Genomic DNA, 18,035 nt, shown 5'->3' with positions numbered 1-18,035 from the left:
GACCTATTTTTTCATGTTACTGGGTTGATCTTTTTTACATTTTCTAGGTTGATAGAAGCATGGGGGACCCAATCATAGCACTTAAAAATGGAAAAATTCAGATTCTAGTGAACTCAAATTTGAATCATTTGAATTTGAATCATGTGAAACCTTTAGACCAGAACAAAATGGGTATGCCACTGAATGACCTTTCTCTCTATTCGAAAGCACAAATGGACGAAGTCAAAGATCATTGACAAATCACTCCCCATCCACTCTTCGCAGCAACCTCAGACAAATATTTGCATGCTCAAAGTCTAATGTGACTGTCGATTTCTGTTCTGTTTCTGTTCGAAATAATAGAGAGCATCTTTGTGATAACTAATCTCATATTTGATAACTATAAATAAAATGCAATCAAAAGGTGTGAAAAGTAAAAATATAACCTTGTTTAAACTGCAATTGTGCTCCATCCACTTTCTTGGACACTTTTTAATTTTTTTGCACTCCACCAATCAGGGCCAGCCTGAGGCATAAGCGAACTAAGCGGCTGCTTGGGGCCCCCTGCCCACCAGGGCCCCCCAATATTTTTTTTTAATAATTAAATAACTTAAACAAGTAATATAAATGAATGAATACGATTGAGCACGGAAAAACAAGGCAACGTTTTTATGCTGTGCCGTTTGTAATTCATCCTCCTTTGTGTGTGCGCTCGTGTTTAAGTGCACTCGGTAGTGCACACATGGAGAGACGCGTTTCAGAAAGCAAGCAAACAAAAACCTTTCTGTCTTGACAGGGCACATACAAACAAAATGATCTACACAATACTTTATCCAATAAAAACATTTGTTTATGTCTTAGGTTTATGTATAGATTAGGCAGAAACCAGGTCTGTGCTTCTCTTAAAGAGACAGTAACCTCAATTAACCTACTTAAGTCTGTGTCATTAATTTTAATCAAACAATCCAAGACAAAGAGAATATCACTTCTGTAGCTCTAAAAAATAATAATTATATTTAATTCATACAATAAAGACAGTGTTATGATTCATTTGATTTTATTTCTGTACCTAATGCTAATTTTAGCCCTTACTTAATGTGCAACTTTGTTCTTTTTATAACATGTTTGTAATTTCTTTATTTTTTTATTAAAAAAATGGTGGGAGGGGGCCCCCAAACAAATTCTGCTTAGAGCCCCCAAGAGGCTCGAGCCGGCACTACCACCAATCACATTCCCTGCGCACGCCCATTTATAGAATTGTGGGACAAGACGATGAAGATATCTCAGGAGACAGGAAGTAAGCCAAACATTGGATTCGGATGTGCCTTTCAAAGGCATCACACTGTTGTATCTGAATTATTACAGTGAATTATTTCGCGATAACAACTGGCTGACTATACATTATCCCACTTATCACACAGCTATTTGCCTCATAAGTCAGGTAAGGAACATAAAATATTCATTTGAAATATTTGATTTGCTATTTTTTACCGAATACAGACCTTGCACATGGAAAACCTGTTTATTTTCGGTTTTAAAATAAGACAAGACGCAAGACAACACACTATTTGGATTAATCATTTGTAAATAAAATGTCGGATATGCTATTAAAAGACATATTTATATTTAATTTTTGTGTAATGTTAAACTGTACCCATCAACATGATTTGCTGCATCCGGGTTACAAGGTTACCATAAACTTGCATATGTCCTGACTGGCCAATCAGAATCAAGCATTCCAATGAGTCGTGTAATAATACAAATTAATAAAAGCTGGAAACTACATTGTTTATTGTTAGTTTATGTTAGCTAATAATGCATTAACTAAATTCAACCTTATTGTTTTCATATAAATAAATTTCATTATCCTTAAAATCTGGAGCTGTTTGTAATATTTTAAGCTCATGTTAAAGATGTTTTAAAATAGAAACATTTCCCCTACAGTCAGCTTTGTAAAATCTGTAATTTTGTCTCTCGAGCTCTATAGCAAATGTATCCTGTAAAACTAACAGAGGGTTGATTTTGTGTTGATGATCAACACTGAATGCTTGCCTGTATTCAGAGGACACAAAGGTGAAAATAGTTCTTTTATCACAGGCAAGCCCTTCTGAAATTATATAAATTTGCCTCACACGTTGCCAAGGCAACAACAATACCCTCGGATTTAGAGCCATTTAAATCGACCGAAGGCAAGCACGACTGTCTTGGACCCTCTACTGTTGTAATAGGACAAAATGTTTGTATGAATGCATTGACAGTCTTTTATTCACAATATCGCCATTATCTTCGAATTGTACACCTTACAGTCCAAGATAAACACACCAAACCGACGAGGTGAAAACTGAGTGCAAACTGGCCTTAAAATAACTAATGCAAAAAAATGACAAATCCTTTGATAACAATCTGCTTGATCCCACCTCTCAGCAGAACACAGAACACTTCAAAGGGAACATCAATGAGTCACATCACTTTATGTGCCGACAGAGCATTTACATGTTAAAACACATTTACTTTTATTTCCAAGACGCATCTCATCGAGAGACGGTGATGGGTGCTTTGGTGTTTTTAGGCTATTTGCCCAACTATGCATTAAGCTTGAATGTCTGCAGGGCTAAAAATAGGATTGGAGAGCCTATTATTATGACTCACAAATGATGGTAAATTGGGAAAAAACTTTTTTCCCATTATTATTATTTTATTATTTGTGTTGTTGTGTTATTTTCTGTTATTTGTTATTTAAATATGTGTTTTATGAAGGGTTCTCACAGGTCCTTGAAATCCTTGAAAGTTTGTGAATCTGGGGAAAAAATTCAAGTCCCTGGAATGCTATTTAATGCAAGAAATTTTCTGGAAAAAATCTATATTATTCTCTGTGTAGTGTAGGATAATATCATAAAAATTCTAGACTTTATAAAAATAATAAACTGTTAAATGTTTATTTCTTCTGTATGTGAATGTTAATGCATACCAAAATTATTTTTTGACACATGAAAACGTCTAGGGTTACGTATGTAACTGTTGTTCCCTGGGAAGGGAACGAGACGTTGGGTCTCCCTTGCCATACTTCCTGCATCCCATCTTTGGCAATATTTCAGATAACGATATACTTCCTGACTCCCGCGTCACCCTGTCTTTGTCGTTAAGCCTCACCATTGGTTGAATTTGATATACACATTCAGATGCACTTATCTCTGGAGGTGTCTCCAAAGTGTCACCGCAGTGACGCAGCGCAAGTTCCCTCGAACGCAAACTGTAACAATGTATCTTAAAAGGTAACACGATGTAACCTTGCTCTCATATGAAATGTGTCTCCACATTTAGTACTTGAATTTGAGGGTATCGGACCTGGAAAGTCCTTGAAAGGTCCTTGAATTTGAAGTTAACTAAGGTGTGGGAACCCTGTTTATGTGATGCAGTCGTTGTACCCAAGACAAATTTCCTTTTGGGACAATAAAGTTTACCCTAACCCTAAACTAGTAAATACATTTTTGGGTGAACTTTAAGGTGTCACAAACTATTAAGTAGTAAAAAACATTATAAGATCTCTTCTTGCATTTGATTTGTAGTACATGCTGTTTTTTCCCCTTGTTATTGTAATTTTCTCTTATATATTAAACCCCTTGTAAATAGAGCAAAAAGCATTGAATTTAATTGATATGTGCTGTTAAAATTCTTTTCAGTGATAAGATTCAGTGGTCATTTGTCATAGTAAGTGGTCATTTGTCATTGGTTGAGCAGCGAAGGTGAAATTCTTGATTAACAAGATATGTTTAGGGCTGTATTCCCACAAGTTTAAGACTTTTTTCAAGTGTATTATTGTTTTCCCCTTAGGTTGACATTGGCATTGTAACACGCCTTCATGTTTGCCTACCAAGTTAATAAGGTTAACTGCAAGGAGTGGCCGGGTTTATTTACAGCTCCAGAAAACTCTTCTGGGATGAAGGACAGGTCAAACACACTTCTCTTTTGAGTTATTTACATGTGCATGTTACTTGCACGTACTGGTATTCAGATATTCAGAGCCCCAGGATCTAAAAATTAACAGTATAAAGCTTCACATTTACATGAATTTAATAGGCAGGCATTTTTATCCAAACCGACTTACATGTACAGTGCATTTTAGAGCATTGTAACTTCATATGATATGAATTTATATTACTTGGATATAACTTGAAACAACGCTGAAGTCTCAGCTGAAAACACAGGAAATCTTGCAGAGATCTCGCAATCTTTCTCGCGTCCATACGTTACTTCACAGTAAACAAACATGGCAAACAACGGGCATAAAGAAATGTCTGTTTTAATAATACAATAGACTGCTGTTTTACATCTCTGATGTCCATCTCACTTTGGACTGTGCATGCTGCACCATATAATTGTTATGCTTTCATCTGCTTGCTTTCTAATTGGGTATCTTTTTTGTTTCACGTGACAATCTACAGCGTGTGTGTGTGTTTGTTCTTGGGGCTTCCCCCACACAACAGGATTTACGATTGAATATTCATGATTTGTGATTGGTGCGGCCCTGACGTGCTTCTGAGTAGATTCAGACGCTCTTAACGCACCGCGCACCACAGGAAAATATGTTAAGATTATCGGTGCAACCACGAAGATGATCGGGACTCTACCTAGGATTGTCGTAAGGAGGAAAATCTGCCCAAATTCATCCCCAAATATCTTGTGGTGTGTACCCAGCTGTCATAATGGCAGGGTTCTGGCAGTCCCATACTCTATGTGGAGGTTCATGGGCTTGATTATTGGGTCATGTGCCTCTTGTCCCCGCCCCCTCGTTCTCCTGCTTATTAGTAATCATTGGTTTTGTCCCATCACCTGTTCCCCTCGTTATCTTGTTTGTTTTTTCTATATAATGTTTCTGTCAGCATATCTTGTTTCGTGTTGTGTACCCCCTTGTGGGTTTTTGTTTCATGTCAATTAATAAAGTCCTTTCTGTTTTCCCTGACATCGTCTGCAATTGGGTTCATCCGTCCTCAGATCCTCTCATGTATGACTCGAGTAACTCTAAAGGGGATCGCACACCGGCCGCGCAGCTCAGCGCCGCGCCGCGTCGTGTCGCGCCTAGGAGAACTCGGAATTATTGTAAACCGGAAGTGCACTTTAAATAGCGCAAGCTTCGTCAGACAGCGTCTAATTCAAAATGTAAAATATACGTTAGCACCGGTGTGCGTACACTCATAGAAAACAATGTGTTACATTTTTTAGAACGGCGCGGCGCTGAGCTACGCGGCCGGTGTGCGATCCCCTTTAGAGTTGTGAAATCAAAGACATCAGATCTTCTGTCATTCACAGCTTCTTTTAAATCCCAAGCTCATGTGTGTATTATAAAGAGCCATTAGGATGAGCTTATCCTCCCTCATGACATCACAGCATCATGAGTCTGAGATCACCTGCCATTATTGGATTTCACTGTGACACAGGCAGCAGAGAGAGTGAAACATTTATCTTACACCGAGCAACTTGAGTATTTTGCTTAATGCTTTCCTTGAAACAGGTGAAAGGTGTGACCAGTGTAAGTAAAGATAACTATGGAAATTGACTGATTTTCCTAATTGATTGACTTTAGCCAATCTGTAAACAAGCAACTGAAGTAACCCAGGACTCAACCAAAAAAACGAAGTAAACAACATGAATTAAGTTACAAGATAAATGATGTAATTCAAAATGTATTAGTGTGACTGTCTGTACCACATAGAATATAGTAAGGGTCTATAATTGTTTTAGGTTTTAAGATGTTATGAGGCATTGTGCTTTTTGACTGGCTATTAAAGATTCACAACGCATAAGAACATTATATTAAAGGGCCCATTTTTACAAGATGTAGGCTAATATAGACCTTTTCATCGAATACACATGCATTGAAAGAAATTTATATGCATTAATCATAAAATAGCCCTTGTATGTCACTAGACATTAAGAAATCATTTTCATTTCAAATACTTATATAACTGACAACAGTGGTCCGACCAGGATATTGTCATTTAAAAAGTGGAGTTGCAGCCCTCAATAGATGTATATGTTGTCATGTTGTGAATTGGCCACTAGTTGTGTGATTGCAGTACCAGTTTTAGCCACAAGTTTTGTGATTGCAATATCAGTTTTGGCCACAATCCTACATACTGTTCCTTTAACTTCCGGTCTCTGTTTGTTTAATAGTCTGACTAGTGGCTAAACTGAACTTTGGGAGAAATACCTTGTCGAAAATAACAAATGTTTTGGTTTCTTAAAGATGAGGGGAGACGGCAATCAAGGATCACAGCGATGTGAAAGGAGGCTTGGCAGCCGATCTGTAGTTAACATTGCATTATAGTAAACTTATTAACTTAATAACATTAGCTAAATGTAGTTTTTGATACGCTATAATTTTTTTGTTTATTTTGCTTGTTATTCAGAAATAAACTACTCTAAAATGACTCTGTTGTTATTAAAGAAACACTCTATTTTTTTTAAATAGGCTCATTTTCCAGCTCTCCTAGAGTTAAGCATTTAAGTTTTACCATTTTGGAATCCATTAAGCTGATCTCTGGGTCTGGTGGTACCACTTTTAGCATAGCATAGCACAATATATTGAATCTGATTAGACCATTAGCATCAAGTCAAAAAAATTGTCCCCGGCTTGGTAACTTTCAATAGCTAGAGACTATTTTCGGGTGCTGTGTCATATCATTGTGCCGGCTTATATGGCAGCAAAGTACTTGAATATTACGCCGGAATGAGAGTATGTTTCAAGCAATATCGGCCTAAAAAGTGCAACTTTTAATTTTCTGTTGTTCTTAGTACATGATGAGAAGAGTCAAGTTTTCGATAGGAAAAATATCCAAATTCTTTGGTCATTTATGAGATCGATGCTAATGGTCTAATCAGATTCAATGAATTGTGCTAACTGCTATGCTAAAAGTGGTACAGCCAGACCCGGATATTGGCTGAATGGATTCCAAAACGGTAAAACTCAGATGTTTAACTCTAGGGGAACTGGAAAATGAGCCTATTTTAAAAAAGCGATTTCGGGACCAGTCCTTCCCAGTAGTGAGCAAGAAGTAAAGGCGCGAAATTACCCTCTCTCTCGCAGAATGTGCATATCATAGCTGTCAATCATGACGTGACACCACCGTTTTTATAATATTAAATAATTACCAAAAAACAAACTGAATTTACATCAGCGTGATAAAAACTACAGTAAAGAACAGAAACCAGCTTAGGAAAAAGATAATTGAAGTGTAATTAAATTGTTTAGTTGGTCTCAAGTCCCATTGAACAACATGGGGGAGGTGGGGTTTATGACCTATACTGGGACCAGTCACTGGGGGGTGATCGAGACGTTTTGGATTCACTTTTCAGGGCTTGTGCGGCATGCTTGCGTAGGACCAAAAAAGCACTGTTTTCACGTGAGTACCTTTAAATGCAAATCAGCTACTGCTCCTCACTCCCTTACCAAAAGACAATGAACACTTTTGGTTAAAATTGATCTGATTCCTTTAAATATAGTCAGAGTGTTTTTGCCGCATTAGTACCAAACACATTTAGAAAAGCTTTTAGGTAAAATTAACAAATTATTCAGCAGCCATAGGCAGGGCTTTTCAATGTGACATCACATTAACAAGAGAATCAAAACATCATGTCTAATGAGACTGCTTTGGTTTAATGGGGATTTAAAAAGATTTTTATTAGGGATGCACCGATACTGGTATCGGGTATCGGCCTCGATACCACATTTTCTAAAGTACTCGTACTCATAAAAGTCCCCCCATTCGCGGGGATCGATACCACGGTGTGAGAAATGTCTATGTTTGAGTGGCGTGTAAGGGGTTAATGCCTCTTATGTTGTCCAAAGAGGCAGAGTTTACAACAAACTGAAAAAAATACTTGAGTTGCACTGTACTGTTTAAATTATTTGAATAATTATTTATTCTGTAATATGTTGCATACAACATGGTTTTAATTTTAAATAAATTTTCTTAATTCCATACTAGTCCCTTGTTTTTTTGTTAAATTATATGACTAAAGCTGTTACCTGTAAATTTAAATCATGTTTTTTTTTTATTACATACTCGGTATCGGTATCTGCAAGTACTGAAATGCAAGTACTCGTACTCGTATTCCAAAAAAGTGGTATAGGTGCATCCCTAATTTTTATTGTAGGGTTGTTGTGTTTACACACTGCCAAGACACATTTATACCCAAACACTTTGTAAAAGTAGATTTTGCATAATAGGTGCCCCTTTAAGCATTTAGCAATATTCAAAATGTTCAAGTGAAAAACAGACAAAGAATTTGAAGGAAGAGCAAATTAATTACAATGTTCGGACTTAAAATAATCATATAATGACAAACTTTTATTTCTCTTTGAAAATAAGTTCAGGTCCTGTACAAGAACTGAAATTCTTTTCTTCCTGATTTTCTCTTTTAATTTATCCTGGGATTATCCTCGGTCTGTGAAGTACACATTATTAATGTCATGATGAGCCATCGCCCATCACCATAATTCAGCTTGAGTCTAATTCTGCTATCCACCCTTACCCCATACTGCCAGCCTGGATCATGTCTTTCAAAATCTAGAAAGCTATAAAAACAGCATCAAAAGTTTCACCAAACTGTAGTAACTTAACTAGAGCAAAATTTGATGTTAAATATTTGATTGGAACCTTCATTGTGAGACTGCATCAGACAATGAAATGTGTGTGTATTTGACCCTCACATCTTTTTTTCTTTTAGAAGAAGCAGCTCTTTGTCCGTGCAACCTTATCATTTACACTCAAATAATGAGCTAGGTGTCTGCTTTCTGTCACCATTTAATGAGAAAGCCCTGATAAACAATGGCATTAAACCTTATTGTGAATTAACTATGGGCGCTAGCTAGACATGGTCCAAAAAGGGTTTATTTCAAAGGGATCGCTAACAACTTGATCATTTTGTTCAGAAAACAGAACCAAAAAAGATCCAAATTTTTACCATTTTGTAGCAATGTGCACCTCATTAGACCCCAGTGACAGCTAGGGACCATTTTTTTGGATCAAATAAAAGTTGCTTCATTAAACAGTCAACAATGCATTATATAGACTCTGGTCATGGTTTGGACAATATAAAACGGGTTGCCATTTATAGCCTTTGTGCTAATGAAACCTTAAAACCTTTGACTTTTGGTAACTGCAGAGATAGAGCTGTTTTATTAAAATGTTAGATGTGGGTTTCTCATATATGAAGCATTCATTTAATCCTAAAAATAAAAGCTATTATATTAGATTTTATCAATTCAAAGAAAAGAACTTGACCAAATACAGAAGCAACCTTTGGTATAATTTGCAAAAATGCAATTTTTAATTAATATCTACTCATAAACAGACTTTATCAAAGCAATGCAGTCTCTCATAACGTACTTCTTATAAATGCATATCCACAAAAAGCCCTTGAATAATAGCAGCACAGCAGATGCACTGTTCTATATGAAAATACATCAATAAAGCCCCATCATCATAGTCCTATTCCAGCCATTAGTGATCGACGGGACTCTACAAGCCAACTTCCAGAAAACTGAATAGAGATCATTTCCGATATCTTTGAAGTTTTAATATAGCGGAGCAGAGTCTGGCCCTAATATGGTGAGGAACCTGCGAGTGCAGATGAAAGCCTGCAGCTTCCTTCATATCCATAATTAGAAGCCACAACACAAAAGAAAAGCAGAACAAGCAGCAGGCCTGATGAGCAGCCAGTATAAAGTGGAGGAGGCAATTTCTACGAGTCCTCTCGGTAATCAGGGGGTCACGCAAAGTGGAGGAGCCGTCTTGCCGGATCTTACTGAAATACGGAAAATTACAGTTTGGGGAGGGCGACTGTAACCATGGCAATTTAACCCCCCATCCCGTAGACTGCTAACTCACTGCTGACAGCTTGAAAGCTGGACTTTGATCCCAGGCTGAGGATTAGCTTCCATATTTGGATTGCTGAGTGTGGATTTTGCATAGAGCAGTTTGCATACAGAAATGCAAAGCTATTTAGGAAAAAAGAGCAAGTAGAACGACAAATCAGGTAAATGATGCGGAGGGGTCTCTAAGACAAAAAAAAATCATTTTTTAATTTGTAGCAACCGTGTTTAAAAAGCAGAACATGATTTCAGGTGGAGTAAGACACTACACTTTACATATAAAACATGCAAAAATCTTAAAACTTATGTTATGTGCAGTACTGTGGACTGAAAAGTATTTGGACTTAAGTGACAATATAAACCGTCTAAATATCAATGTTCTGTTTATAGCAGACCACATACAGTTTACCTCCATCATCCTAATCCTATACACCGGTCATGCAGTTAAATCTAAACCAATGGTGCAGCTAAAAATGTATTAGTGCTGTGCAAAAGCTTTTCTTGTCTTGTTTCTAATGTTTTGAGTAATTTTGCAATGACTTTGCTGTTTTTGAGGTGACTTAAAATAAATGTAGAAAGTCAGTTTGGTAACTTTTTTGCTTAATGAAAAGTCCACTTTATCTTTAAAGTAAATGTTATTTTGGTTTTTAAAATTTTCTATTTATTTTAATTTTTAAACAATTTTTATAAAACCATTTTTTTAACGTTTACCACAAAAAAAAACGTGATTTAAAAGCATGCATCAGGTTTATTTCAATGCACATAGCGTATTTATGTTGATTTTATGCAAAAAAAATTACATTTGCACCATTTTTATAAAAGTTTTTATCCTGAACATGTCAAATGGTGTAACTGCCGATTGCGCCAAAGAATGAGAAATATTAAATATTTTATCTACCTTGATGGCATGTAAGCGTAATCATCAAAAGAAAAAAAACATTTTAAAATATCATTTTATTAGTTATTTCTAAATGTAAATTTTAATGCATTTTTGTAATATTTGTCCTGACACATGCAGAAAACAGCTATGTTTTCTAAATAATATTTGACAAATGATGTAAAAATGAATGTTTGTGTAAAATATGTAAAAACCATATTACACTTAACTAGATAATAATATTTTGTTCCACATTCTTTATGTATATATATTTATATTTTAATTTTAAGAAATACTAGTTACACCAATTAATAGTTACACCACATTAATATTTTTGCAATTATCCCCCAAATAGTCTTTAAAAAGGAAATAAAACCAGAAATTTTAGACTTGGTCCTCAAAAAAGCCTGGTTAGCCAGACCTACATCAAGAACATCATAAACCCTGGCTGCAAATATATTTTTATAGATTTCTAGGCTACAAAAAAAGATAATGTAGGCTATACGAATAATCTGCAAATTTATTTTGAAAGTTTAACCCTTTAACATTGAATTGAACCATGTGGACACAAAATAATTAACGTCACGTCATTGACCCATATATATGTGTGTGTGTGTGTGTGTGTGTGTGTGTGTGTGTGTGTGTGTGTGTGTGTGTGTGTGTGTGTGTGTGTGTGTGTGTGTGTGTGTGTGTGTGTGTGTGTGTGTGTGTGTGTGTGTGTGTGATCAAATACTTACAATAGCCTATATGGTTACTGTATTTTTCATTTTTTTAAACTATTTTAACACATACATGTCCTGTTTTTGCAGACTGCATAAAGGCATGTTTAATTATTTTACAGTAGTGCACTCTCAGAAATAAAGGTACAAAATCTGTCACTGAGGTTTGTACCTAAAGGGTTCATATTAGTACCTCAAAGGTCAAAATTGGTGCTTTAAAGATACATATTTTGTAGTGCTGGGCAAAGATTAATCGCATACTTAATAAAAGTGATTTTTTGCATAATATATGTGCGTGTACTGTGTCTAATTATTGTCTATATTTAACCACACACACATACATATATTCATTTCAGAATTGTTTTACTTATATATAATTTTTTTTTTTTAATATAGAATATATAAAAATATAAATAAATATATATAAACATGTAAATGTTTCTTAAATACATACATGAATGTGTGTGTATTTATTTATACATAATAATTACACACAGCACATACTCATATATTATGCCAAAAATCACTTTTATTTTGTATGCGATTAATCACAATTAATCTTTGCGTGGGACATGTTCACCCCATCAGCACTATACCCTGAAACTGAAATACAGTATTATACCAAAAATTTACATTATTTAATCTCTCCAGATATGTCTTATACACTGAACTTGATCTAAGAATGCAATTTAACTGTCGTAGCAGAGAAAAGCCCTGCACAAGATCCCCAAGGTAACATTACTGACACTTTGAAGACAAAATACACTAACAGACTGAATTAAACAACTGACATTTAATAATGGATTTTATGAGGTTTTTACTGACTCTCTGAAGTAAGTAAAGACAACTTAGCATTTTCAGAAATGTCTATTTGCACTGTGATCATCAGAGCATGATGATAAATATGGGAGATTTGTTTTATACCTCCCAGAACAGCAGAAATATTCGATTTAGCACAACTGCTAAGCTCAACTGCTCTTAAACATCTATAATGTGTCTCTACAGCAGCAGGACAGTTAGAGGATGATCAAATAAAATATAATGGAAAACCTTAAACTATTAGATAAAACGAAATGTATAAACTACAAGCAATTTCATTTGCCACTTCATCGCCAATACAATAAGTCTGTGAACTGTTCTCATACCAACCAAGCCAATTTTCAACCAACATAAAGCTTTTAAACAAAACCTGAGGAAATAAACTTGAATACTGGCAGCGTGCATTTACCACTGTAACCATGTCAGTGAATTTAACACAATGTGTGTGCATACTGTTCACCATAATTACTGGTTAGAGATTTAACAAACATGCATTACTCATCAGTACATAATTATAATGTACTGTAATACTTGAAGTGACCTCTACTGTTCAAACAAAATGTGCAGGTGTACTGCACTGAATTGTTTAGCACAACAAGAGAGTTCATGATTGGCATTCATAGCTGCTGGGTTTAACAGGACACAGCTTCAGCCAGTGAGAAGTGAGGAGCTGTCTCCTCCTACCTGTACACTGTCAGAATCAGAAATTGGTCAAAATATGGTCCCTTGCTGTCACTGAGGTTGTACCCATTAAAAAGTGCACCTTTGCACCTAAAGAGTTCATATTAGTACCACAAAGGAACATACTGTAGTTTTTCTAAATATATACATATCTGTAGCTAAATGGTACATATTAGGACCTTTTAAAGGGTACCACCCCAATGACAGCTTTTTCTGACCTGTAAAACTGTGTCCAGACCTCCTGATTGATCAAGTATCATACCCCTCTTATCCCATTGCACAGATTGATATTTGCCAGTGAAACAACTGTATAAAAAAGCAATGAAACTATAACATATATAGTGTTTTTACTTCAACTGGGATGGAGCTTACAACACTACAATGGACACATTAGCAAATGTGCATCATTCTGCTGGTTCATGAAACGATTAAACAATAATGAAAATGACCCATGTTAATAAATGACAGCCACAGCTACAGAACATCAAACAGCAGTGTACCTCAAGTACAAGCCATAGCTGGTCACCATTCTTGATGTCCTTCTTGAAGAACATTCCAAAGAACTTGACAACATTGGGATGATCCGAAAGAGCTTTGAGGATGTTGTACTCGGCTTCGATCTCTTCATCAATATCCTGAAAGAAACACATGACGTGAATTGGCAGATTTTTACTCTGTGAAGTGCAGATTAACAAATTCTACAGACAGACACAACAGTAGTTCCTACTTAGTTGTGGGTTTGATACACATACTGATAAAAAATACACCATACAATGTATACCTTAAAGGAGCAGTGATCATTTGTTAGAGGTCATCATACTTAAATAAACATCCGGCAAGTTTCAAAACTGAAAACGTCCGTGCTACTGAAATATAACAGTTTATGGCACCAAGCCAGGAAAATGTGCTGAGATATGTCATCAGAGTAGAATTGAAACACTTCCCCAAACCCAAATACAATGACCACTTTCGTAGCCCCGCCCACAGCTTCACGTTACACAAATGTGGGCCAGGGGCAAAGCAAACCATGCAGTGTCTCAACAATCAGTTAATATGTCTTTAAAGATTGCCAAATGTAATCAAAATAAAAAAATTCTGAGAGATTTTTATTTTGACGCGGTGATCTGTTATGAGGAACCATGGAAACGGAGTGTTCGGTTGTGGAAGAACCGTCTGAAAAGAACACAGACGCTGGATTACCTTAACTCGGAGGCTCGGAACATAACATTAGGAATGCCTGGTTAAAGTTTGTTTTTGAAGAAGTTACAGCTTGCGTGGGGAGTGTTTGTTTACTTTGTGTACCGCAGATTCATTTGTAAAAAAGCTACAAGTCGATGCTGGATTTGCAGTGATTAAAAGCACAACTAATATTGGATCTGACAAAAATGACACAGCAGCATATACATTTAAAACATTTTACTTTATTTAAGATAACGTTACTGTGTTTCACTATTGCTTTGTAAGAGATGTCCTGTTGTAACATCCGTGTCTAAACACGTATGTTTGACTGTTTTAATTCACTAAAAACATTAAACGATTAATAAAGGTGCAACACTTAACAATACGACTGTAATATAACGGTAGAAATATACAAAGTTAGTGATGAGGAAGTACTTACAGGCTGCAATTTAGATTCTGATGCCCGCTTACTGTGTTGTATACAGAAATTTAGGCAAGTTGCGTTTGAAAGGTCCAACACTCAACAAAGCTTTTATACATATAACTGTGGTATGTAACGTTACGGTGTAGTAAGAGCAACCTCAACAAGCGCAATAAAATATACAAAGTTATTGATAAGGACTTATCAGCCGCGGTTTAGATTCTGATGTGCACTTACTGTGTTGTATGCGGTAATTTAGGCAAGTTGCGTTTGAAAGGTCAAACACTCAACAAAGCTTTTTTATCATATGGGTCATTCTACAAAAAGGTGGAAATGCTTTTCCCTTGCTTTTGCAGACCACTTAATCATTTAATTTGAGCCAATAATCCCATAATGATATATATTTAATAAATATAGACTGTCCTTAAAATAATGAGAGAGTTTATTTATTTTAATTTTTTTCCCTTTTTTTAAATGTCTGGTCCTAAAAATTGCCCTGTCCCTTTGATCATACATGGAAGTTGAACTGTGTACTTATTATTTAAAACCATGTTTTTTATAAAACAAATCTAATTTATATTTACCTTTAACCCTGTATGTATTTTTCTACAACACTGAAATGGTAAAAATACACATATTAATATGAGTAATATCAAATAAATATTTGTCCACCAAATTTTATGTCATTTGTGTTACCCTACCCGAAGCACTTTTATTTTGAAACAATGCAGCTCTTTGAAGTTTTTCATGGGTCAAGAGGTCAGTGGAAGAAGTGCAGTGGAGGAAGGCACAAAAAGTTTGAGATGTCTTACCTTATTTGTCTAAAATATCATGATATATCTAAGAATTTGGATATAAGATTTTTTTGGATGTCATTAGTGTTACTCTTTTTTATAGCTGGGAGTGTTAAGATCTTTACATAAAAACATTATACTGAATAAGTATGTGATTGTTACATCTCTGATGAAATATGGCACATGGCTAATGGCAACCATTTTGTTAAAATATTAGTTTTTTTCTGTAAATTATCATTGGTGTTACCATCATTGGTGTTACCATCATTAGTGTTACTTCTCTAATGAGTGCTTCCTAAGCACTATTCCTTTCCAACATAAAAGCATAAAAGCAAAACAAGATGGAAAATTTTATGAAATTTTATAAGTTTTATCATATTCATTATCTATATTATATTCTAATTTAGTCATTAGTGTTACATTGTGTCATTGGTGTTAAACCACGTTTTGGTGTTATGAATGTATTTTCTTGTACTTTCTAGTAATATTTTGTTGTTGATATGGGATGTAGGACATTGCTGATATTTCAGTCTTTGTATCAAAACCTTTTTGGTTGAATATTTTTGTTTTTGTTGGTTTTAAAGAAAAAAGTCAAACTGGGAATCAAATAATTTCACACAATGCTGGGTAAAGATTAGGAATTTAATTAAACAAATATTAATAATCAATAATTTTTCTTGCTGTTATCATTCCTCTACTCAACCTGTAATGAAAAAAATATTTAGTATCAACATTAATGTTGTTTAAATCACAGGTAACAGCAATGACAAATAAATGACTCATGGATTCTTTTATTAAAATGTATTAAAAAATTAAAAATAGATTAAGCTCCCCGTTTTGTGGATTCATAGATTTGACAAGTTAAATAATGCTATTAAAGAAGTTTGGGGTATGTTGAAAGAAGTTCATTTAAGCAGATTTCCATCACCCGAATTTCACCTTCTCTGTAGAATGACCCATATAACTGTGGTATGCAACGTTACGTCACGTCAAGTTTAAAGTTTTGTTTCTACTTTACTATACATATTATCATTTATGTGTATCATCTTTTTGCACCCAGAATCTTTTGTGGCTGCTGTCTAGACATTATCCCTTACATAAAGAACAAAAAATACCCATGTTCCCAGATTAATTTATAAGTAACACTGGAAAGACCATAAAATTTCCACATTAGCGAAATCTCACAGCAGTACACAACACATTAGATTTAAAGTGTATATTTTGGCTTCAGAATTATGATCAACACAGTCAATGTGCTGCTTGCAGATTGAAGTTGAAGGAAAAACAACTTCTGAGTGCAGAATTTTAATAAATATGATAAATATCTATTCAAGTGTTTTCATGGTGGCTTCAAAAGAGCTCCATATTTTTATTACTTACATGAATATAGCATTTCCTGTGTTTGGAAAGCAGTGGAAATAAATATTTGTGCAAATTTGAGGGAACAATGACCACGGCAGCTGTCTATATTTATTTGTTCTTGATGAGTAATTTTAAATATACTGGCAGCAAAAGGCCATTGAAATACTTCCAAATCTCCATTCAGGACCTTGAAAGGGTGAGTTGGAGAAACTCAGATGTAGGAAATGAACATAAATTGCACATTTTCCAAAAAGCCGTCTCATTTTGATTAGTTTGCTGTGAGGGGGCTTTATATTTGCCCAATCACTAATTGAAAGAGAAGAGCATTGAGAGTGTGTAGAGAGAGAAAGAGAGAGAGAGAGAGACAGAGAGAGAGAGAGAGAGAGAGAGAAAAAAAGAGAGAGAGAGAGAGAATATGACAGTACTCTCAGTGGTCAGTAATTGTCTACAGGCCTCTCAGGCATAATACACTTAAATACACATATACAGGTGCACATTCATGTGAACTGAGTTCTGCACCTACAGGGCTAATTCTGACCTTGGGTTACCAAAAACTGTGACTTCATGTCATGACTCAGTATTTACCAAAACAGCGTCCCTAAGCAAGTTTCTTATTCATTTTTGTTATTACAGTTATGTTGTTTTAACCGAAAATTTGATGGTTATACAGCCATGCACTTACTGAAATTGATTTATAAGATATGTGAGTACTCACATGGATTGGATCCAGTATTTTGACAGCTGCCTTGCTGCCATTGACCTTGTTAAGCACTTTATAAACTTTCCCATAGGTCCCTTTACCAATTGTCTCGATGATCTCCCAGGTGTCTGATGGATCGGGAAAGCTGTCAAAGACAATGAATTTTCCAGAGCGAGGAAACATCTTCCCAAGGGATCTCCTGAAGGAGAAATAGAACATAGGCTATTTGTGTCTGTATCCAATGCTATTTTTTGTTATAGATCACTCTGTTTAACTTAGCACTATTGCAGAATAATACATCAAAAGAAAACATCCAGGGTAAAGTCTCATAAATCTAATGATGAGATTCAAAGTTTGATTTTAATCATTGATTAATTTCAAGCTTTGACATTACTTTACTTAGTCAATATTAAAGATATCAAGGTTATACGGGTGCTGGTCATATAATTAGTATATCATCAAAAAGTTTATTTATTTCACTATTCCATTCAAAAAGTGAAACTTGTATTTTATATTCATTCATTACACAAAGACTATATATTTAAAAATTGTATTTATTTTAATTTTGATGATTGTAACTGGCAACGGCCTTTAAATGGTCTCTCAGTCTAGTTATGTAGGCTACACAAT

The 18,035-nt window shown here is 35.1% G+C and overlaps 1 protein-coding gene across 1 annotated transcript in view; it reads right to left on the bottom strand.

Moving 5' to 3' along the window:
* The window catches only part of myo3a (myosin IIIA), a 97,613-nt gene extending 80,009 nt beyond the window's left edge, over nucleotides 1-17,604 (bottom strand). Inside the window, 2 exon segments of the mRNA XM_055182262.2 lie at nucleotides 13,450-13,584; nucleotides 17,421-17,604. Coding sequence (XP_055038237.2) covers nucleotides 13,450-13,584; nucleotides 17,421-17,588 — 303 coding nt within the window. The 5' untranslated portion in view covers nucleotides 17,589-17,604.
* Between the last annotated feature and the right edge of the window lie 431 nt (nucleotides 17,605-18,035).

This window comes from Misgurnus anguillicaudatus, chromosome 25 (assembly GCF_027580225.2).
Source record: "Misgurnus anguillicaudatus chromosome 25, ASM2758022v2, whole genome shotgun sequence".
Lineage (NCBI taxonomy): Eukaryota > Metazoa > Chordata > Actinopteri > Cypriniformes > Cobitidae > Misgurnus > Misgurnus anguillicaudatus.
This window is presented reverse-complemented; position numbering and strand designations above follow the sequence as displayed.